This window comes from Lissotriton vulgaris, chromosome 6, assembly GCF_964263255.1.
Source record: "Lissotriton vulgaris chromosome 6, aLisVul1.2, whole genome shotgun sequence".
In the NCBI taxonomy this organism is placed as follows: Eukaryota; Metazoa; Chordata; class Amphibia; order Caudata; family Salamandridae; genus Lissotriton; species Lissotriton vulgaris.
In genome coordinates, this window is record NC_141694.1 from 1,674,356,052 (window position 1) to 1,674,383,792 (window position 27,741).

Consider the following 27,741-nt stretch of genomic DNA (forward strand, 5'->3'; position numbering starts at 1 on the left):
AGGGCGGAGCAGCTGGGAGGCGGGAGCGGGGAGGGCACAGAAAGAAAAGGGGGCGTGGTTAGCGGCGGTGGCGGGAAGCGAGGAGGGAGGAGACCGGGGGAGCGATAAACAGGGGGACCGTCGAAAATACAGTAAAGCGAAAATACAGTAAGCACAATACAAATGACCAAAATGACTCAACAGGCAGAGGGGCACACAACAAGACTCAACAGGCAAAGGGGCACACAGCAAGAACGGGGTACAGGAGCCTGCAGATCAGACGAACACAGCGCTAGATCGCTGGAGACCACGCCACTCGGTGGCAGGGGGCGCGGTCACGCGGCGGCAGCAGGGGCAGCGAGGCAGGCGGGAGGCACACGCAGCAGCTCGTGGCCGTGCGGCGCGGGGGGTGTCCTAAACTAGGTCACTGTTCAATGCTTACGGACGACTGCGTAAGGGGCATCCAGTTTCCAAACCAACAATTGCCAGTTGGCTTTCTTCAGCCATTACCTTCTGCCATTCACAAACTGGCAAACCATTGCAGTCTTCAGTGAGGGCTCATTCTATCGCCGCCCTCATCGCCGCCACCGATGACATCCGAGCCCTGATAGACAACGGAGAAACAGCGGCCCTCATTCTCCTAGACCTCTCCGCGGCATTAGACACTGTCTGCCACCGCACCCTAGTACAGCGCCTCGGCAACGTCGGAATCCAGGACAAGGCCCTGAAATGGATCATCTCCTTCCTCGACGGAAGAACACAGAGAGTCCGCCTACCACCGTACAAGTCAGAGGCCATCGAAGTCATCTGCGGCGTCCCTCAAGGATCCTTGCTGAGCCCCACCCTCTTCAACGTCTACATGAGTCCCCTAGCGGCCATCGCACGCCAACACAACCTCAGCATAATCTCCTACGCCGACGACACCCAGCTGATCCTCTCCCTGACCGACGACCCCGCCAGAGCCAACCTGCACGAAGGGATGAAAGAGGTAGCCGAGTGGATGACGACCAGCCGCCTGAAACTGAACTCAGACAAGACGGAGGTCCTCATCCTGGGCTCTTCACCCTCCGCCTGGGACGACTCCTGGTGGCCTCCCGCCCTGGGCACCGCACCCAAACAAACAGACCATGCACGCAACCTGGGCTTCATCCTGGACTCCTCCCTCTCCATGACCAGGCAAGTCAACAACGTCTCCTCGGCGTGCTTCAACATCCTACGCATGCTACGGAAGATCTTCTGGTGGATCCCCACCGAGACCAGGAAGACCGTCACCCAGGCCCTCGTCACTAGCCGACTGGACTACGGCAACGCCCTCTACGCCGGTACCACCGCCAAGCTCCAGAAGAGACTCCAGCGGATCCAGAACGCCTCAGCCAGACTCATCCTCGACATCCCACGAACCAGCCACATCTCCGGACATCTGAGAGACCTTCACTGGCTCCCCGTCAACAAAAGAATCACCTTCCGCCTCCTCACCCACGCACACAAAGCCCTACACGACCAAGGCCCGAGCTACCTCAACAGCCGAATCAACTTCCACGCTCCCAAACGCCACCTCCGATCAGCCAACCACGCCCTCGCCGCCGTCCCCCGCATCAGAAGAGCGACTACAGGAGGAAGGTCCTTCTCCTACCTGGCCGCCAAGACCTGGAACTCCCTCCCGACCTGCGCCTGACCCAAGACCATCTCTCCTTCAGGAAGAAGCTGAAGACCTGGCTGTTCGAGCAGTAGCGGCACCCCCCCTACCCCCAGCGCCTTGAGACCCTACGGGTATGTAGTGCGCTCTATAAATGTCTTTGATTGATTGATTGATTCTACGAGGGCGATGCCGTCATCCACCGCCTTGTTTGCCGGTGTGCCACTTCATCAGATTTGCCGTGCAGCGACATGGTCCAGCAGGCATACCTTCACCTAACATTACAGTTTGGATGCCATCAATGAAGCGGATACCGCTGTGGGACAGGCAGTGCTTCGCCATCTTTTCCATTAAGGTGAGCCTCTGTTTCCCCCCTCCTTGCTCTTTTTGCTTTGATTGCTATGATGTTTTACGTGACTGTATAATTATTACTGTCTTGCATTTACCATATGTGCCTAGCAATCTCAGCTTTCGGAGGTTACTGCTTTCTATTCTCTTCAAGCATGTGAATCTATGAAAGACACCCCTAATACTGGAGAAGAACAATTGTTACTTACCTGTAAACAGGTGGTTCTCCAGTATTGGTGTCTTTCATAGATTCACATGCGACCCACCCTCCTCCCCTCAGAGGCTCTCTTCTCCTCATGCACTCTTGGTCAGTTTGGTGCTACGAAAATCTGAGGGCTTGAGCTTCTGAGGAGAAGGTTCTAGAGGGTGCTAGCGCCTGATTGGCTGTAATTTGGGCTAACATAATGACACGATGTGTTACAAATAGTTTTTCTCTTTACCATGCATTCCTATGTAGGAATCTTTTTTTGAGGTTTCTATTATGTTTTCCTCTTCTTTATCATGTATTATGTGTACATATATATTTATATATATGTATATTTAACATTATTGCTATTTTATTTACCGTGGGACTCCCACTTCGACGACGGGGAATATTCAAGCATGTGAATCAATGAAAGACTCCAATACTGGAGAACCTCCAGGTAAGTAACAATTGTTCATTTCTGGCAAAAGGTACTGCGAACGATATGACAGGCAGTGGGAGTGTCACTTCTACCAGAACCGCGCAGATGCTTACTCAACATATGGGAGGCTAACGATCTCACACGTCATGGACAAACATGGGCCACACTGGGACTCATGGTAGCGAAACGAAATATAGCACAGAAGTGGGGTGCAGTAGAACTGCATTCGCTGGAGACCTGGTGTAGAGACCTGGATCTCATTATGGTGGCTGAAAGTACAGTATATACAAATCGGAGATGCCCCCGAAAATGGACTCAAATATGGGCGGCTTGGAATGCATACCGGGGAGACATCTGTGACCCAATACCCGAATCTGACGAAGATAGCTCGGATGATGAATAAAGAGGGGGATGGGGGACCAGTGTGGATTGAACTGCTGAAGGGATTCGGGGATATCCAGACTAGTATTGACTTCATGATAGAAATGTATCTGGAAATATGTAACCTAACTGTAATGTGTGATTATTTGTATTCTGTCATTACTGCCTATGTGTATGAAAACAATAAAAATAGTACAAAAAAAAGAGATCCATTGGAGGACATTGCCTGTAAATCCTTTTTGGGACTCTAGGGTGTGTATGAGGACGAAATGGTAGACTGTGTCAAAGGCAACTGAGAGGTACAGCAATTGCAGGAGGCAGCGGCCATCCTGATCTGCGGTTAGGTGGGCAGCATCTACAATGTTTAAAGTAGCGGTCTCCATGCTGCAGCGTGATCTATAGCCAGACTGGTAGTCGTGCAGGTGAAGGTTAGTATTAATGTTATCTTTAGGTTCAAACTTCACTGTTTTTTCAATCATCTTACCTTTGAATGGTGGAAGAGTGTTGAGCCGGTAGTTGATAAGGTCATCCAGGTTTAGTGCAGGTTTATAAGTGGAAGTATCTTTTCAGTCTTAAGAGTTTTTCGGAAGATGCCTTGAGTGTGGAAGTGATCGACAGTGGTCAGTGAGGATGAGTGTCCCCAGAGAGCTCTCTAAAGAAGGACGAGGGTAAGATGACATCTTCATAAGCTGTGGCTTTGGGGGAATTCAGTATGTTGGCAACAGCTACAAGAAATAGGGTTTTGAAGGAGGACCATTCCGGAGTTCTGCGGGAAGAGGTTAGGTGTAAGAGTAAACAGTTTTGGTGTTATCAATGGGTGTAGGGTCATCTGTATTAGATAGGATTGCACTTTTAGGTAAGTGAGGAATAGATGGGTCAGGAAGGGGGTTGATGCAGTGCTTGATTTCTTGAAAAGGTCTCAGTCAGGGGACAGTGATCTCCTATACCTAGAGAACCTGGTTTTTGTGAGCATGTAATGTAACTGTCCACTGTGCACTTTGCAGCTTCCTCGTACACGTAGTATGATTTCATTACAATGTCGACCTATGCCCCCTCACAAGTATTAATTTGCGGCATGTGTGAGCTGCCTTTTACAGACTGTGGGGGATTCAATTTGTAAACGTTTTTGATCCAGAACGAATTGCAAAAGCTTCAGCAATGCATTGAAAAACATGCTACTCTCTGCCCTCTCTTCCCTTTCTTCCTCTCTCCCTCTCTATTCTCCCTCTACATATTTCCCATAACAGTCGTGTTACCCGAGGCGACCCCCCTGCATGCTCTGTGATATAAAGGCTCCCTTATAGCAGGACAGTTCTTATTGTTTAAAATATGTGGTGTTTGTGCCAGAAATGTGCTCTTTATTGCAATGACTGCCAGGGTTATGCAACTTTCTTGCTATGAATGTGCGCTTATGATCAATTTGGAAAGGCAACTGTAAACATTTTGTTTAATCTACATTAAAACTTGTATTACTGTTATTAATTGGCTGCCTTGTCCCTTAACTGTATCACGCTTTTATCATCTTGCACATTTAGGTGTCAAAACGGAACTGTTCGTGAGTGTGTTGCTCACTGAATTGATGTTTGTGCTGGTATGGGTTTTACACCCGGTTTCTCCTGGCCGTCACTTAACCCTTCCCCTCTGGCAATTGTATCTATATCTAGATGGAGAAAAAAACATACCGAGGGGGAGGGGATCTAGCGGTAAACAAGGGTAAACAAGGGTGCAAACCAAATGCAGGGGTTGTCTCCTCACTTCAGTTATGCTTGTGTATTCATGAAAAGTTTCTCTAGTAGTAGGGTTGTGTTGGTCCTTCAACCTACGTCTGGGACATCCACTGAGCCTATAGTAAGTGGACTAGGTGATACTCGTAGAAGAGTTACTACTACGACTAACTTGTATTTGTTTTTTGCATATATCTAACAAAAATATTTTTAATCTTACATTGAAAGCGATCACTATTTCCGTTCTGGTGTTCTTAGCAGATCAAAGTAAAAAGTTGATTATATTATTTGAAAAAGTTGATTATATTATTTGAAAAAATTGTTTTACTTTTTGTATAGCTGTTTAATTTCCAATTAAACCTGCTACCGTTAACTTATTTAAATGTATTAAACTTTTAAAATTCCTGCAGTTTAATAACAGCGTAGGTGGATCTAAGCTCAGTTCCGTTTGAATCATTCAATATTTGTTAATGTTTTTCAGTTGGTGTATGAATTTTTCCTGAGATTTTTGGAGAGTCAAGATTTTCAGCCCAGTATTGCAAAACGTTATATTGACCAGAAATTTGTGCAGCAGGTGAGAGTATATTTGTTTTACGATCAAAGTCCTATTTCCTGCCAGAACATTTCCTTTTTTTTCAATTAGTCCGGTTATAATGTTTAGTAGTAATAAAAAATAAATCTGCCACTTTAGCTAATGGTGTCATTTTTGTTTAAGCCTAGGCTTGACAGCACAGCTGTTGCCAGACCTTAACGTGAGCACCAGAAAGAGCTTTAGGAAACTGTACTTAGAGAAAGCTTAGTCTGTGCCCATATACATTTCTTCTTCTTTGCAGACTCTTGAATGGCATTTTTTTTGAGTTATTGCGCAGTATATTGAGGCGTTGTTCGTTAGGTTACAAGCCAATTATAAATTCTATAGGTCTGAGTGGTCAAGTGGAAAGTGTGAGATGCCTGTTTATTATGAAGCGTTAAGACAAAAGGAGTGTGCCTGATCCATTTATTGTGAAATGCAGAGGTTGAAACTAAAAACTTTAAAGATTTTTTTAATGTTAAAACCCATTGAAATTTATTTTGATACATGGACTCAGATTGTCATACTAAGCAAGGGTTTTTGTGGTGGTTACGCTCTGACAAAATCGGAGTAGAAATGAGTGTTATATGTACTATAAGAATACTGGATAATGCTCTTTTATAAGCGCTTGTATGTTGCTTTACAGTCATGCGCTGCTTTCCCTTGGTGAGTTATTGTATCTTTACAAAAAAAAGTCCTTTTATCCACTCCACGCTCATCCACTCCACGCTCATCCTCTCCTCTTCTCTAATCCACTCCACTCCTCTAATCCACTCCACTCCTCTCTAATCCACACCACTCCTCTCTTCTTTAATCCACACCACTCCTCTCTTCTCTAATCCACACCACTCCTCTCTTCTCTAATCCACACCACTCCTCTCTTCTCTAATCCACACCACTCCTCTCTTCTCTAATCCACACCACTCCTCTCTTCTCTAATCCACACCACTCCTCTAAACCACTCCTCCTCTCCTCTAATCCACTCCACTCCTCTTCTCTAATCCACTCCTCTTCTCTAATCCACTCCTCTAATCCACTACACTCCTCTTCTCTAATCCACTGTACTCCTCTTCTCTAATCCACTGCACTCCTCTTCTCTAATCCACTACACAACTCTTCTCTAATCCACTACACTCCCCTCCTCTAATCCACTACACTCCCCTCCTCTAATCCACTACACTCCCCTCCTCTAATCCACTACACTCCCCTCCTCTAATCCACTACACTCCCCTCCTCTAATCCACTACACTCCTCTCCTCTAATCCACTACACTCCTCTCTTCAAATCCACTCTACTCCTCTCCTTAAATCCACTCTACTCTGCTCCTCAAATCCACTCTACTGCTCTCCTCCAATCCACTCTACACCTCTCGTTCACTCTACTCCTCTCCTTAAATCCACTCTACTCTGCTCCTCAAATCCACTCTACTCCTCTCCTCTAATCCACTCTACTCCTCTCGTTCACTCTACTCCTCTCCTCTAATCCACTCTACTCCTCTCCTCCAATCCACTCCTCGAAACTCCACATATAAAACATATATGTGGAAACCATATATGTATATCTGTGTGTGTGTGTGTGTGTGTGTATATATATATATATATCTAAATAAATATATATATATATATTTATCTTCCAAGGGATCCTCATCAATAGTCATAAGCATTCGAATATTCCCGCCCATGCGCGGCAGCCAAATAACATCAGAGCTGAAATATGCTGTGAAGAATTTCCACCATACATGAATAATATGCATTAGAAACATGAGAAACAACACCAAAGATTGTTTAGAAACTGTTTTAATGCTCAGATAGCAGTAGAAATTCTTATAACTCACTGAAAGCATAGAAAGCTCCCAGGCTGCATTGCAAACACAGTCTAAAAAGACTGAAAAGCTAACCTGTAGCTGTATGTAATACAAAAAACTGACACCGTGCCTTTAAGGCACTCATGACCCCCTGTATCCCATCATGCCTCAGGGGGTGACAGTTAGGTCAGTTGTTCTTTCCGGCTCCTTCGGGAAGGATCCTGGTTACACAGCTCCACTAATTTCTGTTTTCTGACAGAAAATTACTTCATTTTAAACAACTTGTTTACTTACTTTGACATTTTACATCTAGTCAAGTAAGAAACTGTCTTTTTAAGTCGGTTTAGTGAAAATTTTCAGCTGAGAATGCCTTCACTTTTTGACAAATGTCCTTCTTGCGGCAACAAGAAGGCAAAATCAGACAACCATGACGTTTGTATCCTGTGTCTGCCTGAGGAACATGATCCAGGCACCTGTCCGCACTGTGAGCACCTGTCAGGAAGAACTCTCAAGGACAGGGAGAGGATTCGCATTTATGGCCTGGCTCACAGGTCATCCAGTGGAAGGTCTCCGGTGAAGAAGGGCTCCAAGAAGGCTAGAACATCTTCAAAAGAGAAGTCTTCACACCCTTCAGCTTCAGCGTCGGGCTTGGCGCTGAGGAAAGAACCACCGGTGGGTCATTTGTCTTCAAAACTACCGTCGACGGCGTGCTCGCCGTTGAAAAGAAGACCAGGTACAGCAACGACGTCGAAGAATCCAGCTCAGTCGTCGAAATCCCCTCCGCCGTCCTCAACCCGGCGACGATCGGCGTCGAGGGAGGTCACTCCTCCGCCGTCGTCAACCGGGCGACGTACGGCGTCGAGGGAGGTCACTCCGCCGTCGTCAACCGTGCGACGTTCGGCGTCGAGAAATGTGTCTCCGCCACCGTCAACCAGGCGACGGTCGGCATCGAGATCCAAGGACCCTCCGCTGTCGTCAACCCAGCGACGATCGGCGTCGAGGGAGGTCACTCCTCCGCCGTCGTCATCCAGGCGACGACCGGCGTAGAGAAGTGTGACCCCTCCGCCGTCGTCTAAGAAACGACGTTCGGCGTCTAGGACCAAGACCCCTCCGCCGTCGACAACCAAACATCGATCGGCGCCGAGGAGGCAGTCTCCGGCGACGTCTCGTCGACGCTCGGCGTCGAGGGTAGCCAATACCCCTCCGACGTCGTCGCACAGACATTCGACGTCGAGAGAGAGGGCTCCGTCGACGGCTGGTCATCGCCGTTCGACGTCGAGGGAGGCTCCGCCGTCGGCTGCTCATCGCCGTTCGGCGTCGAGACAGTAGATCCTCGCATCGATTGCCGTCGAGACATTCGACGTCGAGAATGATGGTCCCGCCGACTCCCCAGAGGCATTCGACGTCGAGAGAAAGGCATTTGACGCTAGAACGTTCGACGTTGAGGCATTCAGAAAGAGCTCGATCATCGTCGAACTCTGTGATCATGGTTACGGAGTCAGCTTCTCGTCATTCCACGTCAGTCTTCTGGCTCCTCGACAACAACCTCAAGATCCAGAAGTCCTGTCCGCAGATCTCCTGTGCGTCAGCCAGATCCTTCGGCTGCGGAGGTCAGACTGTCACCTAGATGGTACAAGTCATTGGAGCATTGGCGAGAGTCAGTGGCTGCCAAACGTATGCGCAAGTATGTCAGTCCTCAGCACAGATCTCCTCTCCAGAGGCTGGTGGAGGGAGTGGACAGACGCAGTCCTCCCAGGCGCCAAGCAAGCAAATCACCTGTGAAAAGGCCAACCAGATCCCGCTCTCCCAGAAGGGAAGATCCGGTTAGATCTCGTTCTCCCAGAAGAGAGGTTCCGGTCAGATCTTGTTCTCCTAGAAGGGAACACCCAAAAAGATCACGGGAGAGGAGGCACGGTGTTCACCGTAGACGTCGAAGAACTCAGTCTACTTCATCTACTTCTTCTACCAGGTCTTCCAAGAGGGATTACTCTCCCACGCTGATGGATAGTCCTGTTTCTAGATCCTCTCCAGTGGATGACATTGGCACTTATCTAGATGTCCTACAAAGAGGAGCTCAGAAGCTGAGCATTGAAATGTCTGTCCCCCAGGTGGCTACAACAATAATTTTTGAAACTTTGCACAAAAAATCTGTCTCTCGCCCGCTGCTGCCTTTAGTCCCAGGGATTATGGATCCTGTCAAGGTCGTTTTTCTAACTCCAGCAACCATCAAAGCGGTGCCGACCCGCATAAAGAAGTACAAACCAGCTTCCTCCGACCCAGTTTTTGTAAAATCTGACCCTCCAGCAGACTCTGTGATAGTGGTGTGAGACGGAAACTACGATTTAGGGGTGTTAGCATCACTCAATCGTGACGCAAATACATAGGGATAATGTCTGGATCATTACCGGTTCGTAGATACCAAAATCGTCATGGTACAATGATGTTTTATGACGCGGGTGTTGGACCTCGATATCTGTAAAACAGCGGGGTCCAAATTTGCAGTACCACAGACCCTCCTTTTGCCCTCATATTAGGCAATAATTCACACTAATCCGAGTCCAAGTCTGTATTGATGAATTCACGGAGATGCTGCTGTAGCATCATTCTGTTGCTCAATTCGTCCCTTGACACAGGCTTCCTTACACATGAAGTGGCGCAGAGACCACATATTGCAGGAGCGCACTGCACAAACAGGCAGAACATAACAGAACGGCTAAGATCATCCCAATGAAGATCAGAGTTTTCCATCCCCAGGCGGAGATCAGTTCCCAGAACCACCCTAGCAGAGACCAATCCCCTTTTTCTGTGTGAAGGGAATCAGAAATTTTGTGTAATTTGGAGATGGCCTGGTACACTGTCGGAGCATTATCGGGGATGAAAATGCAGCAACTAGATTGGATCACTCTACATACACCACCACGGTCTGCAAGTATGACATCTAGGGCAACCCTGTTCTGAAGGGTCATAAGTCGATCCAACTGAAGCTCAGCTGTTAAGTTGCTAAGGGCACCGGCCGTTTCAGTCACGGCGGATTCAACTATTCTTGTCAGTTGTCTAATGTTCCTGCTGTTCACCATGGGCCCCCAAAATGGCAGAAAACCCTTTGCGAAGTCTCCAAACTCCTGACCCGCGGTGTCGTCTTGACTCACGACACCCCTAACTATCCTTGTCCGATGGTAATCTGCCCCGGCCGTGTAGGTGGGTGGCAGCAGAAACGAGATTAAACATGTGCCCGAGAAGTCAGGGGGCAACCATGTGTAGGCTTTGTCATGGCAGACGAAATAGGTGCCTTTAGCCGCCAAGAATGGAGGGGAAGTTCAGGAGGCAAACACGTATGTTTCCGTGCATATGCTCTTCCCCAACTGTGCCTTGGGATCCCTGCCAATACCTTGCAGACACAAGTGACCTCGGTGGGGTACTATCCAGACTGGGGAGGATTTCGTTGATTTCTGGCTCTCACTTAAGGAAATCCCATACTTGGTGATGTTCCACCTGCTGTATGGGGTAAACTCATCCTTGGAAGTTGCTCTAACCGTGTCAATATCTCTACTCATATTTCGGATCCCTGCCACTAGTGCCTTATTGTTTGAGTTCTCCCCTCGAACGTAGGGTTCAAGGGAATACAGGAACATAGTCTGGAAAGCCCACAGGGAACCGAAATAACTAAATGGCAGGACAAAATAAGGGATGCCTTTATCTGCAGTGTGTGGCATGAGTCTGCATATCCAACAATTCGATGTGTTCATAATAGACTGGTGCTGGTGTAGGAGCTGAACAAAGGAGTTATTTGCGAATTCCAGTCTTCTGGCAGACTCGTGTTCAGGTAGAGGGTGAAAGGAGTGTGTAGGATCAGTGGGAGAAGGTGCGAGTTGTGTGTTGTGTATGAATGGAACTCGAAAGATGGACAGAGCAAAGCCAGTCAAAAACATTATAATACTACACAACATTAAGATGCTTAAGAGTTCGTCTTCTTGCCATTATAGTACATATTTTCTTTTCAAAGGTCACGTGTCTAGCAGGTCTCTCAACCCCTGGAAACTCCATCCTCTGGTTGCTGCCCGCGGTGGGAGGTTGCTTCTGCCAAGATGTGCGCTCTGTCCAGTCTGGGGTGATTCCCTCAGACTGACCAGAACCGTTGACCTAGGCGTCCCCGGCTGCACTCCTCAGACTTCAACCGCGGCTTTAGCAGCAGAACCGGATGGCGGTTCGAAAATCAAAAATGAGCTAGTTCCCTGGGCGAGAGAGCTGTGGAATCAAAAATAGTTCATGGGAAGAGGGGGGGGGATCGCACAAATTCGTTTAAGTCAGTTCCTCGGTTTTGGCCTCAGATTATATTGTTCCTTTCCAGGCACTGTGTGATCTTCAAACAATGTTTCAGGTTCTGTAATGTCCAACTGCATCGACGAAGGCACAGATCCTTGTAAAATACAATCACTCTCCTTGTCAGTACTAGTTCCTTTTAATCGTGCATCGCTGAAGGGGACAAAACGTGGTACAGATTCGGTGTCAGAGTCAGCGACTCCTTGCTGGACCCATCGGTCGTATGGAAGGGGCAACGGGACCCTTTTGCAGTGGGCGCCGTGCACCCAATGTTTCTTTCCGTGGACACGCACTGCAGATCGGGTGGACAGTAGAACTTGGAAAGGTCCGGTCCAGCGAGGCTCCTCGTTCTTGGTATGTCTGAAATTCCGAATCAGGATCCAGGAGCCGGGCTCGATGGCGAGACCTGGATCGTCGGACGCCGGTGGAGAGGAGCTGTGGACCTGTTGATGTAAAGTATGCAGTTTAGTTGTCAATTCGTGCAAATAGTCAAATAGTACAGGGTACTCGATCTCATTGAGCTTTCTTGGCCTCGGTACTCCCCATATATTAGCTGGGCGCCCAAACACGATTTCGTGTGGGCTGAGTCCCAGTCTAGAATGGACAATCATCCTGGTAGACAGGAGTGCTAAAGGCAGGGCATCTGGCCACTTGAGGCCTGTGCTGGCTTGGATCTTGGCCAGTTTCAATTTTAAAGTGCCATTATAGCACTCTACTAATCCTGCCGATTGGGGATGATTTGCAGCATGGAACTTCTGGTGGATGCCTAGACACTCACACACTCTCTTCATCACTCGTCCCACAAATTCACTTCCGTTATCACTCCAGACAATCCTAGGCATGCCGAATCTAGGGAAGAATTCCTTGACAAGGGCTTTAGCAGTTGACAAGGCAGTGTTGTTCTTAAGGGGGTATGCTTCCACCCACCTGGAGAAAGCGCAAACGACAACAAGGACATATTTCAGGTTGTTGCACCTCTCCATGTGAATGAAATCGAGTTGCAAGACCTCAAACGGGTATGTTGGAGGGGCGAAATGACCAGCTGGAGTTGGGGTTCCCCTACCGGGATTGTGTTTCAAACACACCATACAGTTTCTGACCAGGTTCTCTGCACATTTTGGGATACCACTATTCTGCCATACTGGGGCCAACAGCTTACATATTCCTTTCACGCTGACTTGTGCCATTCCGTGGGCCATCGTTACCACTGCGAGCACATAAGCGTCAGGTAACAACCATCGCTGATGTTCTGACAGTTCGACCCAACAACCATTCGCGTCTAACCTACCCTTGCTTTCTCTCCATTCATTCACTTCTCTCTTGGTAGCATCAGCTTGTACGGTCTTTACACTTTCAATGGTGTCTTCGCACATACCCACATCAGGGGTCCATCTAGCAGGGCCTACTACATACATCCGACTCATTGTGTTCCTTGCAGTCTCTTTCGCGACCTCATCGGCAAATGCATTCCCTCGACCAACATCATCTCGGATCTTTCTATGCGCGCTGCACTTTACAATTGCAATCTGTAGGGGCAAGGTCAGTGACTCGAGAAGGTCGTGTACTAGCTGGCCATGTTGTATCTTTGCACCATGCGACGTCAGGAACCCACGTTCACGCCACAATCTTCCAAAACTGTGAGCGACGCCAAAGGCGTACTGACTATCAGTGTACACATTCACTCGTTTTCCTTTCGCCAACACGCACGCTCTTGTGAGTGCGACTAGCTCCGCTGCTTGTGCAGAATTCTGGGGGATGCGAGCTGTCTCTACAATCGTGTGTAATGTTGCCACGGCATATGCTGCAGTCGTATCACCATTCGGCAACTTGAAACATGAACCATCAACCCATAAGTTATCATTACATTCAGGAAGGGGAGTGTCTTTCAAATCTACTCTCCCTTTTGTCTCTTCCTCTGTCCTAAAGCAGCAATCATGTTTGTCGACCTTATCCGTCTCTACAGGTGGAATGGGTAGTAACGTAGCGGGGTAGAGTGTATCACACCTTTTTATGTGAATGTGACTTGCTAACAGGGTCAATTCGTAGCTGGACAGTCGAGCACTAGTTAGGTGCTGTGTTTTTGTCCTGTTCAGTAGGATATCTACTGCATGCGGGACCATAACGGTCAGAGTATTATTCATGACTAACCCAGCCGACTGTCGAATACAGACAGCCGCTGCGGCAGTGGCCCTCAAGCAACTCGGTAATGCCTTAGCTACGGGATCTAGAGTCGCGGAGAAGTATGCACATGGGCGTTGTTTGTCCCCAAAGTGCTGTGTCAAGACCGATAATGCGCATCCTTCCTTCTCATGGACGTATAGTGTGAACGGCTTGCTGTAGTCGGGGTTGCACAATACAGGAGCCGAACACAATGCCTCACGCAACTCATGGAAACTCGCCTGACAATCTTTAGACCAAGGCAAAGGATTGGGTGTGTCTTTACGCATTAATGCCAGTAAGGGCTTGGCCAACAGTGAGAAATTCGGTATCCATTGTCTACAGTATGATGTAATGCCCAAGAAGGCACGCACTTCTCTTTGTGTCCTTGGGATACTCAATTCTGCAATTGCCTGTATTCTTTCTGGGGTCAGTCTCCTTCCCTCCTTCGACAAGATATGACCTAAGTAGGTTACTTCTTGTCGGCAAAATTGTAATTTGGAAAGCGAGACCTTGTGCTTCATGTCACATATATGGCGCAACAGGGACCACGTGGCTTGCTTGCAAATCTCCTCAGTATCTGTAGCGATGTAAATGTATGTAAATGATCAGTAAATGTATGTAAATGATCAGTAAATCGTCTACGTACTGAATCAGAGTCGCGCCATTAGGTAGAGTAATCGTATCAAGTTGCGTTTTCAGAGCTTGACTGAATATTGATGGACTCTCGCAGTAGCCCTGAGGAGCGCATCTGAAGCGGAAGCTTCGACCTAAATTGAAGCCGAAAATGTCTCGGCTCTCTTCGGCGATCGGAATGCTGAAGAAGGCATTCTTCAGGTCGATCACTGAAAACCAATTGGCTGAGGCTGGAACCATTGTCAATAAGGCAGTGATATCGGGGACGACTGGAAACTGCGGTACAACGATCTTATTCACTTCCCTTAGATCGATCACAAATCGGTACACAGGGGGCTGTGAAGGATCGGTACGCTTTAAGACAGGCAAAACAGGACTGTTACAAATGTTGCCTGTAGTTTCTTCAATGACATCTTTCGCAATTAGATCGTGGACTATTTCTAGCAAAGCCTTTTCACATTCTTTTGACATCCTGTATTGGGGAATGCGTGGCAACCTGACATTAGTTTTCAATGTTATGACATACGGTGCTATCTCCAAACGACCTACATCATTTGAACCCTTCGCCCAAAGTACATCTGGAAGAGATGACAACTCAGTTGGGATTATTTCTTTTGACAAATACATCGGGGAAATCACTTTCTTACCAAGGGTGAGTTGTACTCCCGAAGGAGAACAGTACAAAGTAGCATATAATCTCTTCAACAAATCCAAACCTAACAAGTTTTCGCCACAACCTGTTGTAAGAATGAGGGGTGCTTCTAATTCGCATGGGCCAACAGAAAGGGGCATGGGACTGGAGATCGGGTTTCTAACAGGGGCGCCAGAAAAACCTACTGAAGTGTTCATTTCGCCGGACAAAGGTGCGCCAGGAAGTTTTGAGTGCATAATCGAACTTTTTGTAGCACCAGTATCCAGCAGAAATGGCTCCGACACTCCGGATGTGATCACCTCGACATAAGGTCCATTCTGATCTACTGGAACTGAAACAACTCCCTCTCTTTGTCCATGGCTGTCCTAGCAACTATTACCCTCATTCTTGTTCTCTGCGTAATAGTCATTTGCATAGTACTGAGCTGACCTGGAGGACGCATTATTCTGTTGGTCAAAGCTATTCATAGAATTCTGAGGCGGGAAGGAATTGGTGTTCTGGGGGAAGTTTCCACGGCCCCTACCTCTAGGAGCCTGTTGAACACCTCTACCTCTCGCGCCGGAGGCACCGTTTAAACGTCGTGCAAGAGCTTGGCAATTACTTTTGAAATGACCCTCTTCTTTGCAATATGCACATTGATTCGGGCCATATGGAGAACGCTGGTGGGAAAACTCGTTCCCTTGCGCGTTTCTCGAATACTGCTGCGGTTGCTGATAATTGGGCTGACTAGGAGTGCGAGGCGGATACGCTTGTTGGAGAAGAACTTTAGTCTTTAGTCTTTTTCTCAGACTTATCTAACTCGTCTTTGCGTCTATTTTCGTAGTACTGGGCGGTGGCTAAAATCTGTGCTGACGTGGAGACAGCCCAAGCACTCTCTGAATCTTTCAATTTATTGCATAGTTCAGGAAGCAGATTATGTACAAATTTGTCTACGAACAATCTTTGGCCACCCTCGGTAGCCATGTCCTGACCACTGTGATCGGTGAAAGTCTCCTCGAACCTCGTGAAAAAGTCACACATTCTCATCTTTCTTTTGCTTGCACGCAGATAGTTTGCCCAATTTACGCGTAATTCAGGCATTAGCGTTTTCATGTATGCGATAATCCTACCTGGAAGATCTGCTATTAAAGGCTCGGGTTTAGAGCCACCAATTTGTCTGGCATCAGTAGCTGTAATATTAGCCCATGAGTCACCTAGCTCTTGATCATGATCTGTATGACGAATTTTACTCCATAAGGGATGCGGGACAACATTCCCAAACAACATGTCTATATCTGCTAAATTCATTATACATGAGCTGGCAGTTTGTGACAACTCTTTGTAATATCCTGCTGGGTTTTTACGGGGATCGGGTAGTGTCTGTTTGAGTGCTAAAACTTCGGATCTTTTCCAGGGGACATGTACCCATACGCGCTGGAAATGCGGTGGAACAGGCGGTTGCGCGTTCGCATCGCCTTCCCTCCATACCGGAGGAACCTCTCTCATGGGGTACTGTTGTGCCCTTTTCCTACCAGACACATCGTCCTCATCAAACGAGCTAGAGCTGTTTCCTGTGCTCCTATAAGATAACAGCAAATCCATTGCTTTGTCAACATCTGCGCCTATAATCATGCCTTCATAGAATTTGAATCGCATGCGTGCTAGTTCCTGCATTCTGCGTTTTGGGTCATTGTCTCGTACGTCTTCCCAGAGGTATACACACATTTCCTCAAATACGTATCTCTGGGTGGCTGGATCCCACTGACGGAAAACCTCCATAACAGACTGGAGATCATACCTTACAGTATCAGTAACCCATTTGCGTGCTAACTCATTCAGTACTCCTCTTTCCTCGTAGTCGGGTAGTTGACTACGCAACTGTCTACGTTCTGGTTTAGGGGTCGTTTTAGGCGACCCAAAGAAGGGCGAGAACAGACCAGTTACAGTACTTGTCACTCTCTGTCTGACAGAAGGAGAAGCTTGCGGCGAAGCAGATGCGCCAGAAAAGACAGGCTGATGTAAAGAGGAAGTTGAGGCAGTAGCAGACGTAGTATCGTAGTGAATAGTTGGAGCAGTAGGCAAAGTCATAGAAGTAGATGGAGTATGTAGCAAAGGCGGCGGCCCTTGAGAAGGCTGCGCCGGAGAAGTAGGAACCAGCTGAAGAGGAGCTGGTGCTTGTGCAAGAGCTGCTTTTCGTGCGCTAGGGCGCGGTATAACAATGCGTCTCGGGGGTCCAACAACACTTGATGTATATGGGGGTGGTGAGTTCAATAAATGGGACATTAATGGATCTTTCTCGGATGTTCCCTTTGAGTCTTGTCCCCCATGTGGTAACACCGGGTAGCATTTATCTATTGCTAGTTTCTTGCTTCTGAGCATTTGTTCACTTTCCTGCTCTTCCTCATTATCCCTGTATGCGATGGCAGCTTGTACCATCGACATACCTCTTTTGTTTCTCTTTGCTAATTTTATTTCTTTCTGTTTGGCCTCTTTGCGCCATAAGCGAAAAGAGTCAAACATCGCCGGCCGGGCTTTCTTCTTGAACAATTTGACCTCGAGGTTGTCTAATATTTCTGAGTCAAAACTACCATATTGGGGCCATTTTAAAACACCATCCTTGCGGGTGTATTTTATCCACATTTCATTATACGTGATAGGACCTACTCCATGCTTTATATATAACTCATATGTTGGAGTCCCAATCGGAGGAACCGGACACGAATCCTCTAATCGGGAGTCTTTACTACAACCAAGACAAAACAAGTTTCCAAGTCTGCTGAGACCAGGCATCTTCGCTCACTAGTCTAGCTTCAAACTTCAAGGGATTAATTAATTACGATATTGTCGTGAATACACGAACCCCTCGGTTTTGGTGCTTGCAAGTACCAATACAAACCGTATCGCTGGGATACCAAACTAAGAACCAAGAACCAATACAAATCGTATCTCTAGGATACCAAAGCTAAGAACCAAATACAAATCGTATCTCTAGGATACCAAAGCTAAGAACCAAATACAAATCGTATCTCTAGGATACCAAAGCTAAGAACCAAACTAAGGACTAGACTAAGAACTGGGAGACGCTCCACTTATACTTAACTGAATATTGAAGATCGGTGACGTCACTAGAAGACTCGTCTATCGTTTCGCTCTACCAAGGATCACTGGGTCCAAAACAGGGCGATAGTCAGGGCAGCAGTCCTTCGTAGCCGTCGGGACGCGGGGAACCTCGCAGCAAAGACCTTCGGAACCACGTCGACATGCAGGGGTCGCTGAAGTGGCTGGCCGTCCTCCGGAATTTTCACACGAAGCTCCTCACGAACATCTGGCTTGGACCATCACCACTTGATATCGCCCCGAGTTGGGCGCCAACTGAGGTGCCGGGTATTTAGAGACCCGGTGGTGCCAGGGGAACACACCCAAAGACCTCTGAGTTCTCCCTGTTCTGGACTTACAGAAACACAGAGTCTTCTAGGTGAAGTCAATGATTGAGTTTTATTGGCTGCAACCAATTAACATGCGTCCTAGAAGTACGACAACACGGGCCGTAAGTTCTCAGGAGACTGTTCGTTTTTACAGAACCAGCCTTCTCCTTATATACATAAATAATAGCTGTAGGCAAGAATTCTTGAGTTTATGATATGGCTATTCACATATTTTCGTAACAATACAAAGAGCGAAGTCATGCTGGTCAGCACATATTTCAGATGTCCAGTTGGTGATGGATTACCCCGCCAGATCCAGAACTCCCATCAGATATCGATGAAATGCAATAAGGTCGAGCACCCTCCCATCATAAAACGGGTCATAAACAGGAATCATGGACAGGTGTGTGTGTGTGTATGAAAAACATAGTCTGTATGTAGTGAATGGTTTATGACATGTTGTGCCTTGATGATATCTTGCTCGGCCACTGGGCGAGGAGCTGCCCGAGCAGGCTTGGCTGGAGGCAGTGGAGGCAGCTTCGGCCAGGTCATGGGGAAGTCAGCTACAGAGGACGTGTCCTTTAGATCGGCTCTAATCAATTGACTCATATGAGGGCAAGTCCTAAGATGGATGCCGTTTACAAAATGGAGTTCGAGGGTTCGGGACGGAATCTACGATTTAGGGGTGTTAGCATCACTCAATCGTGACGCAAATACATAGGGATAATGTCTGGATCATTACCGGTTCGTAGATACCAAAATCGTCATGGTACAATGATGTTTTATGACGCGGGTGTTGGACCTCGATATCTGTAAAACAGCGGGGTCCAAATTTGCAGTACCACAGGACCAGGAGGGTCCGGGGTGCTCCTCTTTTGGAAGGGAGCACGGGCCAGTCTGGAGCAACCAGACTAGCAGTGGTGATGTCGTCGGTCGTCGTCGGGAAGGCCACAAGCCAGCGGGCTAGTAGCCAGACAACGCGGTGAGCAGCCAAAAAGCAGAAGGGCCCCACGCAGATCTCGTGGATGCTGGGGGGCTGGTCTTCGGTGCTGGAGCTGCTCAGGGTCGGGGCTTCTCGGACCCCAAAGCACTCACCAGAGGATCCCTCGGCGGTCATGCTGTATAGAAGTCGTGCAGTTCTGATGATGGCCGGTCCCTCGAGGTCTCGTCGCACCTACGGTTCTCAGCTTGGCTGTAGAGGTAGGTAGAGGTCAGAGGTGCCAGGGAAGCCGGGTCTCGTCGAGCTGGTCAGTCGGATTCCAGGGGAAGGACGTGCAGCAAACCGCAGTGTTCTTTAGATGGTGCCTGCGGATGCAGGGTGACTACTCCTTAGCCACAAGGGAGAAATCTTCAGAAGAGTCGAGAGTTCCTTTCGCAGCAAGTAGTTTCTTGATTCAAAGATGATCTAATTTGGAAGGGGGCCCGCTCCTATCTTTATACTAGGAAAAGGGGCTGGCACGCGACTAGGTCCTGCCCATGGGTGGGACCAGGAAGGGGGGTGGTTACACCCCTCTCCCATGCCGGACTTTCCCCAGCTCAGGGGCTGGTGTGCCCCTGGAACTGGTTCTAGCCGGCAGATGCATAGTGAGCACCGGGGTGCCACTTGCAGTCACCTTCCTCTAAAGCCCTGCCTACCCAGGATACACAAAACCCTGTCTGGGATGGTGCTAGCACCGCCCCTGACAGGAAACCCTTTGTCCAAGCTCCCCTCGCTGGAAGGACTCCCAGCTGCAGGGGGTCAGACTTGTGTCTATGGTGGCAGAATCCATTTTGTGATGCTGAGGCTTGTGTTAACTTTACCCGGGGTTCACAGTTACATACATGTCGTGTCCCTCTAGAAGAGTGGAATGCTAACCCCGTCGCCAGAATTGGCGAGGGGTTAGTATTCCAATTCGTATGACACCTTACTCGACATGTTTTGATAAAGCGATACCAAAGATAGCATATAACCGCGAGGATTATAATGCACTTAAGAGTATATGGTATGCGATATCATGGAACAGCTATTAGGACTTGGTTCCGCAAGCTGCAAACGGGCTCAGCTCATGCCAGAGCACCATCTCACACGCTTCCAAGCACTCTGCCTTCAGGATTGTCAAGGCCTGCCATAGGAGTGACTGATAGGAATCTGTGTGTCCATTTTAGGGTTAGATATAGGTATACTATATCTAAAGCAAAGGGTGATTACACCACCTTGCCCCAGCTGTCGTGCAGCCAGTTATGTCAGATTTAGATGGCCAGCCAGGGGTGGCATAATACATGCTGCAGCCCCTGGTAGGCCCTGGGTACACCTATGCCCTGAGTTACAGGGTCTGATAAGGTGGCCCAGTACCAATTGGATATGTACCTAAGGTACATGGAATCCATTTTAGAGGGAGAGCAGTAGGCCTGGGGTCCTGATTGGCAGGGTCCCAGGCCAACTAAGTCGGAAAACCAGCAAAACACCAGGCAAAAAGTTGGGGGCAACCATAGTCGGGCATCCACCTTCCTACACAACCCCCCCCCCCCCAACGAAAGGAGATAAGGCTATCCTTGACCAGGTAAGCCTATATTGCCTAAGTGGCCATATGAGGTGGTACCTGCACTGGCATGGTTACCCCCTATATCATGGTCCACTAAGCAACCCCTCACCCTAAGGGTATCTGAGGGTCTCCACCATAGGGAATCACTACCTGTGGTGTGCTTTGGCAAAGTAAAAGGCTGGTGTGGGAATTGAGTACTGAAGTGAGACTCCACTACTGTTGGGCTCAACTTCCTCCAATCACTATCCACCATATGTGCCTTTCTTTCCAGTACTGAGTTTCTATGAGCTCTCAGGGCCAACCTCTGGCTACCTAAAGCTGGAGGCTGAGTCCCTCTGTTTGGCTTACTGGAGGGACAGGCCAGGTTTGGGGTTTTTAGGCCCCAGGTTTGGCTGTGCCCAGCAGTGTCCAGCTGTGGGAGTTCCCTAACTAGGTTTAAGGGGGAGCCCTCAGGAGTTTGTTTTATTTTCACTTGGCTAGGTCTACTAGCTTCAGTGATCCTAATCTGCTGATTGGGGATTTCTGGACAGGGGGCCCTCTGGGGTCCACCACTGGCCTTCCTGACCTCTACAGCCCTGGGCTGACTGAGGCAGGGTAGAGAGGGGCAGGTTACCTGCTCCAGACTGGGTCCCACCTGGAAAGGTTCCACTGTCATCAGGGGCTCTGCCAGGCTAGGCCTGACTACCTCTGGGGCAGTTCCTTCACCAGGGGTAGAGTCAGTTCCCTGAGGAGGCTGGCTCTCACCTAGTGTCTGGGAAGGGGAAGACTTTTCTTCCTCCTCAATGCTCTGTTTGGGTGGAGTGATCCATTGTTTCAGGCTTCACAACCCCACTATCTGTTTGAGTAGAGGCTGAGACCATTACAGCCTTGCCAACCTTTTCAGGAAGGCACTCAGTTTGTGTTTGGGCTGTGACTGTCACAGCCCTCCTATCCTGTTCAGGAAAGTCGGTCTGAGCCTGGGCAGTGGCTACCACTGCTCTTCCAACCTTTTCAGGGAGGAATAGTGCTTGGACTGGGGCTGTAGCTATTACTGCCCCACTAACCTTTCTGGGTAGGCCTATCATCCTGGAGTGGGTTTCTTGCTCCACCTCAGCCCATGCTGAGAGTTCCAGGTCATTCCCCGGTAAGCAATCTACAGGTAGGGTGTCTGTCACTGCCACTCTCATGGGCCCTGTGACATTACCCCAGCTGAGCTCGACTACTGCCATGGGATGCCTTCTTTTCACTCCATGAACATCTGCCACCTGATAAAGGAAACCAGGGGTCAGTTGAGCAGAGGGGACCAGATGGTCAATCACCATGGTGATGCTGGCCCCTGTGTCTCTGTATGCCTCAACTTTCTGACCATTGATAAAGGGCTCTTGTCTATACTTGTTCAAAATGTGGGAACCAGTAGTGAAGTTGGCAAACCCCATGTCAGTCTCACAGACAAGAATTGTGTCAGGGGATCTGGCTAGGCCATAATCCACCTGGTTTCCCAAAGTAATGCCCACCACATTCTTGGGGGCACTCCCACCACCTGGGTGATTACCACTAGTGGTAACAGGAGGTCTGGGAGTATTACCTGGGGGTATGTTCTCCTTATTGTTGTTGGCCTTGGGACAACTGCTGTCACTTTTGTAATGGCCTACCTATTTGCAGGTATGACAATAAGGTTTCTTTTGGGTTTTGGGAGAAGTTTGGGACCCACCCTTTTCAGAGGAATTTTGGGGCCCTGTGGTTTGATCAGATTTATTCCCACCCTTCTCTTGAGGCTTGGTTGATTCCTTCTTTTGGTCACCACCCTGGTTCTTAGGCCTGACCCTGGTTCTGACCCATTTGTCTGCCCTCTTACCCAATTCTTGTGGATAGGTCAGATCAGAGTCTACCAGGTGCTGGTGTAATAACTGGTTCTGACAATTACTTAAGATTTGCTCCCTCATAATTAGATTGTACAATCCTTTGAAATCAGTAACCTTACTTACCAGTAGCCAGCCTTCAAAAGCCTTAGTGGCACAATCAACAAAGTCAGTCCAATCCCAAGACTTAGTTTTCTGGGTATCTCTGAACATCAACCTGTACTGTTCAGTGGTTAAACCAAACCCATCAACCAGTGTATTCTTCAGGACTTGGTAATTGTTAGCATCCTCAACTCTAGTAGTGAGGAGCTTATCTCTACCTTTGCCTTCAAAGGAGAGCCACAAGATATCTGCCCACTGACTCTGGGGGACACACTGTACAGTGCAGGCCCTCTCCAAAGCAGTCATCCATTTGTGGATATCATCCCCAGTTGCACAGGCTCGGTCTCCATGTAAATCTGGATAAGTCAGTCCAGCGGCCGACACAGTCCATCCACTACCTAGGCTCCGTTCTGGACACAAAATTGGGAAAAGCGTTTCCTTCGGAGGAGAGACTTTTTTCCATGAGACAGAAATGTGGGATTCTACTAGAGTCTCTGTTTCCAACAGTCCGACAGGTAGCATCCCTGCTGGGTTCCATGGTGTCCTGCATTTTTCTCATCCCGAACGCCAGGCTGAGAATACGGCCTCTCGAAGACCAGTGGGACCAAGCGACAGGGCGTTGGGAAGATCGTATCACTCTTTCCCAAGCAGCGAAGTATGCAATCAAATGGTGGACTCGGACGAGGAATGTGCTGGTGGGAGTGCCTTTTCACCACAATCCGGTGGGGGTGGGGTGAGCTTCAGAGCGCCGACCCTCCGTAGGCTCCGTGGGCTCGAGACATCCGAGCCGATGGGCTCTTCCATTTTTCTCATACCCAACTCCAGATTGAGAATGAGACCGTTGCAGCAGGATCTGGAGGACAAATGGGACCAATTCTCTGTTCTTTGGAACAACCAAATTCTCCAGTTGGCCCTCAAGGCATTCCATCCGTCTATTCAGTTGGTCGATTCTGATACAAACGGACTATACAACCACCATGTATTACTTAAACAAACAAGGTGGAACACACTCTCGCCCTCTGTCTCTAGAATCTCAGGCGATCTGGCACTGGCTGCTGGCCAGGAACCTCTCAATCACAGCAAGGCATCTGCCAGGAGAACAGAATGTGTGAGCAGACTCCCTCAGTCGACACTTCGAAGAACAAGAAGACTGGGTGCTCAATGACGAAGTGGTGACGGACATTTTTCATCAATGGGGTCATCCATCCATCGACCTCTTTGCAGTCGATTGAAATAGAAAATGCCACCCTGTCGCATCCAGATTTTACCAACCAAGAACGAGAGGGAATGCTCTTTTGATAGACTGGTCTGGGACGTTTGCATGCACTTTTCCGCCCTTCCTCTCATCCCGACGGTGGTGACCAAACTCATCCGAACCAGGATGACGACGATCCTCATAGCACCAGACTGGTCTTGCCAATGGTGGTATCTGGACCTGTTGCAGCTCTCGATCTGTCCGCATCGGAGACTCCCGTGCAGGCCGGACCTTGTGACAAAAATGGGCGGAAGATTCTGCACCCAGCCTTCCCTAGCTGAGCTTGTCAGCATGGCTCTTGAGATCCTGCAGTACGGACATTTAAACCTCTCTCAGGACTGCATGGACATTTTGAGGGAGTCGAAGAGACCATCCACAAGAGCCTCTTACTCTTTTAAATGGAAAATATTTTACTTGTGTTGTATGCGTAATGATTGGAGTCCAAATAGCGGGCTAGAAGAGGTAATCTTGACATATCTGCTCTACTTGGCCAAATCTGGTTTGAAATACACGACCATAAAAGTGCATTTGGCGGCCATCACAACATATAGAAAATCACCTATCCAACCTTCTTTCTTTCAACTTCTGCTGATCAAGGACTTCCTACAGGGGTTGAAGGTGGGTTATCCTCCTGTCCGACCTCCTGAATCAAGTTTTGTCAAAATTCATGGGTCCTCCTTTCGAACCTATTCATAAGGCCACATTACAACACCTTATATGGGAAGTAGCTTTTCTGGTGGCTATTACATCAGCAAGTAGAGTGAGTGAAATCCAAGCACTCTGTTCTAAGGAACCGTATACACCCCCACCGGATTGTGGATTCCGTGAAGGGCTCTTGCTCCAGACGAGTCTCGTGCCTACGGTGGGTCGATGAGCGATCAGCTCACCCCCCCCCCCCTGCATTGGAGTTGTGGATTCCTTGAAGGGCTCCTGTTCCCGACGAGCCTCGAGCCGTCGGAGGGTTGGCGATACCCCCCCGGGCTCACCAAAAAAAACGCAAAAAAGTTTAAGCACAAATTCTTGAAGTCCCACCCTGAAACCCCCTTTGTAGACACCTACTTCTCCCTTAACAATGGAACGAAGAGCACTGATATCCTCCTATACACTACACGCAGAACACAATGGAGAAGAGCACTCCTTACCCTACTCACCCTCTCGACCACTAGGAAAACTGCCTATGGTGTAACACTCTCAATCACACCATCACAACGCTATCCTGCTAGAGCAACCATCACCATCTACAACAACGGCACCATCCTATTTCAATCCACAGATAGAAACCTAGACCTACTAGACATCCTGCTCCCTACCTTCAAAGAATACCTCTCTAAATCTCAGAGCTCACACCCTCCCGCCTTCACTCCCAACATCTTGGACTCCACAGCACCTCCTAACACTAACACGCACCTCCTCACTCCCCCCATTACTCTACTCTATCACCCTCCATCTACACACATCTCACACCCTTCAATCTTAGACGCCGAACCCACCTCCTCTAGCGTCCCCCACACCGCCACTGCCAAGTCCCCTCCCCCACATAACCCGACAATCACACCTCTGACTAGCTTTTCAGAACACCCCGCCTCCCCTAACTGCACCCAACGCAACACGACTCTCTCTCTTCCCATATCCCCCCCCACACTTGGCATTCCCGTCCCGTCCTTCACACCAATCTTCTCAGAACACCCCTCCTCCCCCAACTGCACACCACACAACATGACTCCCTCTCTGCCTATATCCCCCTCCCACACTTAGCACACCCGTCACGCCTATCCTCCACCCCTCCTTCAACCTCTCACCCCCATTCTCACTCCCCACTATCCCACCTCCACCCCCGCAACCCCCAGCCTCCACACCGCCCCCATTTACCCTTCCCCTCTTAGCACTGATGCCCTGCCCAATAACGCCAACACCAACCCTAACACCAATCCTCTCTCTAAAACTTCCAACCCCTTCCCCAACTCCGCACCCAACACCACGCTGGGCATGATTATGTCCACCCTCCTCCAAATGAAAGAAGAACTACACTCCATCAAAGAGTTGCTCATCGCACACCCCACACACCCCAGACACCCCCCCTCCCACAACCACCTTTACACCTAATAACACTTCCCCCTCACCTCCTACTCGCCTTACCACACAACGCTCCCCACACTGGACCTCTATCCCCTCTCGCAATACCACCAATCTCAATACCAATCGCAATCGCAATCGCACCAATCGCAATACTACCTTTAGACCTAACAACACTTCCTCCTCACCTCCTACTCGCCTTATCACACAACACTCCCCACACTGGACCTCTATCCCCTCTCGCAATACCACCAATCGCCCCAGACGCACTACCAATACGATCTCAGACCGTGACGTACACACCCTTCTCCACTCTTACGTCACGGCTCCCCAAAATCGCCTAGCCACCAACCATCTGTCCATCCCAACGATTATCTCTAACCCCCTCAGGCACCACACGCATAACAGAGGCTCCGTCCCCAACAACCTCACTAATGTACCCCTCACTATAGAACCTTCCTCCACCCTCTGCACCCCTAGACTCAAATGCATACTTCTCAATTGCAGATCTGCCCAAAGACACTCCGCGGGGGTAGCCGATCTCATCATTTCTCTGGAACCGGATCTAGCCATTCTGACTGAAACATGGTTGTCTGATTCTTCTACACCTATCATGGATATCCTTGTCCCCCTAACCCCCCCCCCCCCCCCCCCCCCCCCCCCCACCCCAAATACTGTATCATTTGACTTGACAGGACCAAAAAGACAGGCAGTGGAATTGCCTGTATTTACAGAAACAACCTTTCAGGTATTAAAGCTTCCGCCCCCTCTCTTACTTCCTGTGAATACCTCTGCCTTGATGTCATCAGCGAAAGCAAACCGGTATGCTCACTGCACATCATATACCACCCACCTGGGGACAAGCTCTCCTTCTCCCAACAACTTATGGACACAATCTCAACCAACTCAGGACGGCAAAACACCCAAATTTTCCTTGGCGACTACAATCTCCATTGGAATGACAGCAGTGACACAGTGGTAAACAGCCTCAAAAGCTTCCTCAACGCCCTTGATCTCACCCAAATATGCAATAGCCCGACCCTTGAGAAAGGTTCTATCCTCGACCTTATCATCTCCAAAGAGGACGCTATTCAACTTGAGTCAATCCAACCTTGTGACTGGTCAGATCATCATATTGTCTCCTTCCTTATCAATGAAAAAATTAAATTTAACCCAGTTCAACCCTCTAAGCCCAAAGTTTGGAAAAGAGACATAAAGAAACTCAACATAAACTCCTTACCGCCTAACAGCTGCAATCTCCTACTTCCCCCTTCCGACGCTACGGACGTTCAACTCCTGACTGACCACTATCTCAATGCTATGGCCACAATAATCAATAAGGCTGCACCCATGCAACTGAAAAAAGTTTCGTCCAAGATCTCCAACCCATGGTATGGCGGGAGCCTCAATGAAGATAGACGGACCATGCGGATGGCAGAGCGCACCTGGAGATCTGCCCCCTCTGCACTGCACCTAAAAACACTGAAGATACAGAGAAACGCCTACTTCAGGAAAATAAAACGCTCAAAGAGAGATTTCTTCAGCCTCCAGCTCGCCCAAGCAAAAAAAGCCCAAGAAAACTGTTTGAGCTAATCAGAACACAATCCAAAGAACAACCTCAGACACTCAGCACCATGGGCGTTACACCTTCCTGCGAAGACTTCTCGGCTTTCTTTAACCAAAAAACCGACAACATAAGAAGCGATCTCCTCA

General features: G+C 48.7%; 1 protein-coding gene across 1 annotated transcript in view; it reads left to right on the top strand.

Annotated features, from left to right (window-relative positions):
- Positions 1-27,741, top strand: part of PPP2R5A (protein phosphatase 2 regulatory subunit B'alpha) — an 885,130-nt gene that overhangs the window by 244,921 nt on the left and 612,468 nt on the right. Inside the window, exon 4 of the mRNA XM_086927850.1 lies at positions 5,176-5,268. Within this exon, the coding sequence (XP_086783976.1) occupies positions 5,176-5,268 (93 nt within the window). The remainder of the gene's footprint in view (positions 1-5,175; positions 5,269-27,741) is intronic.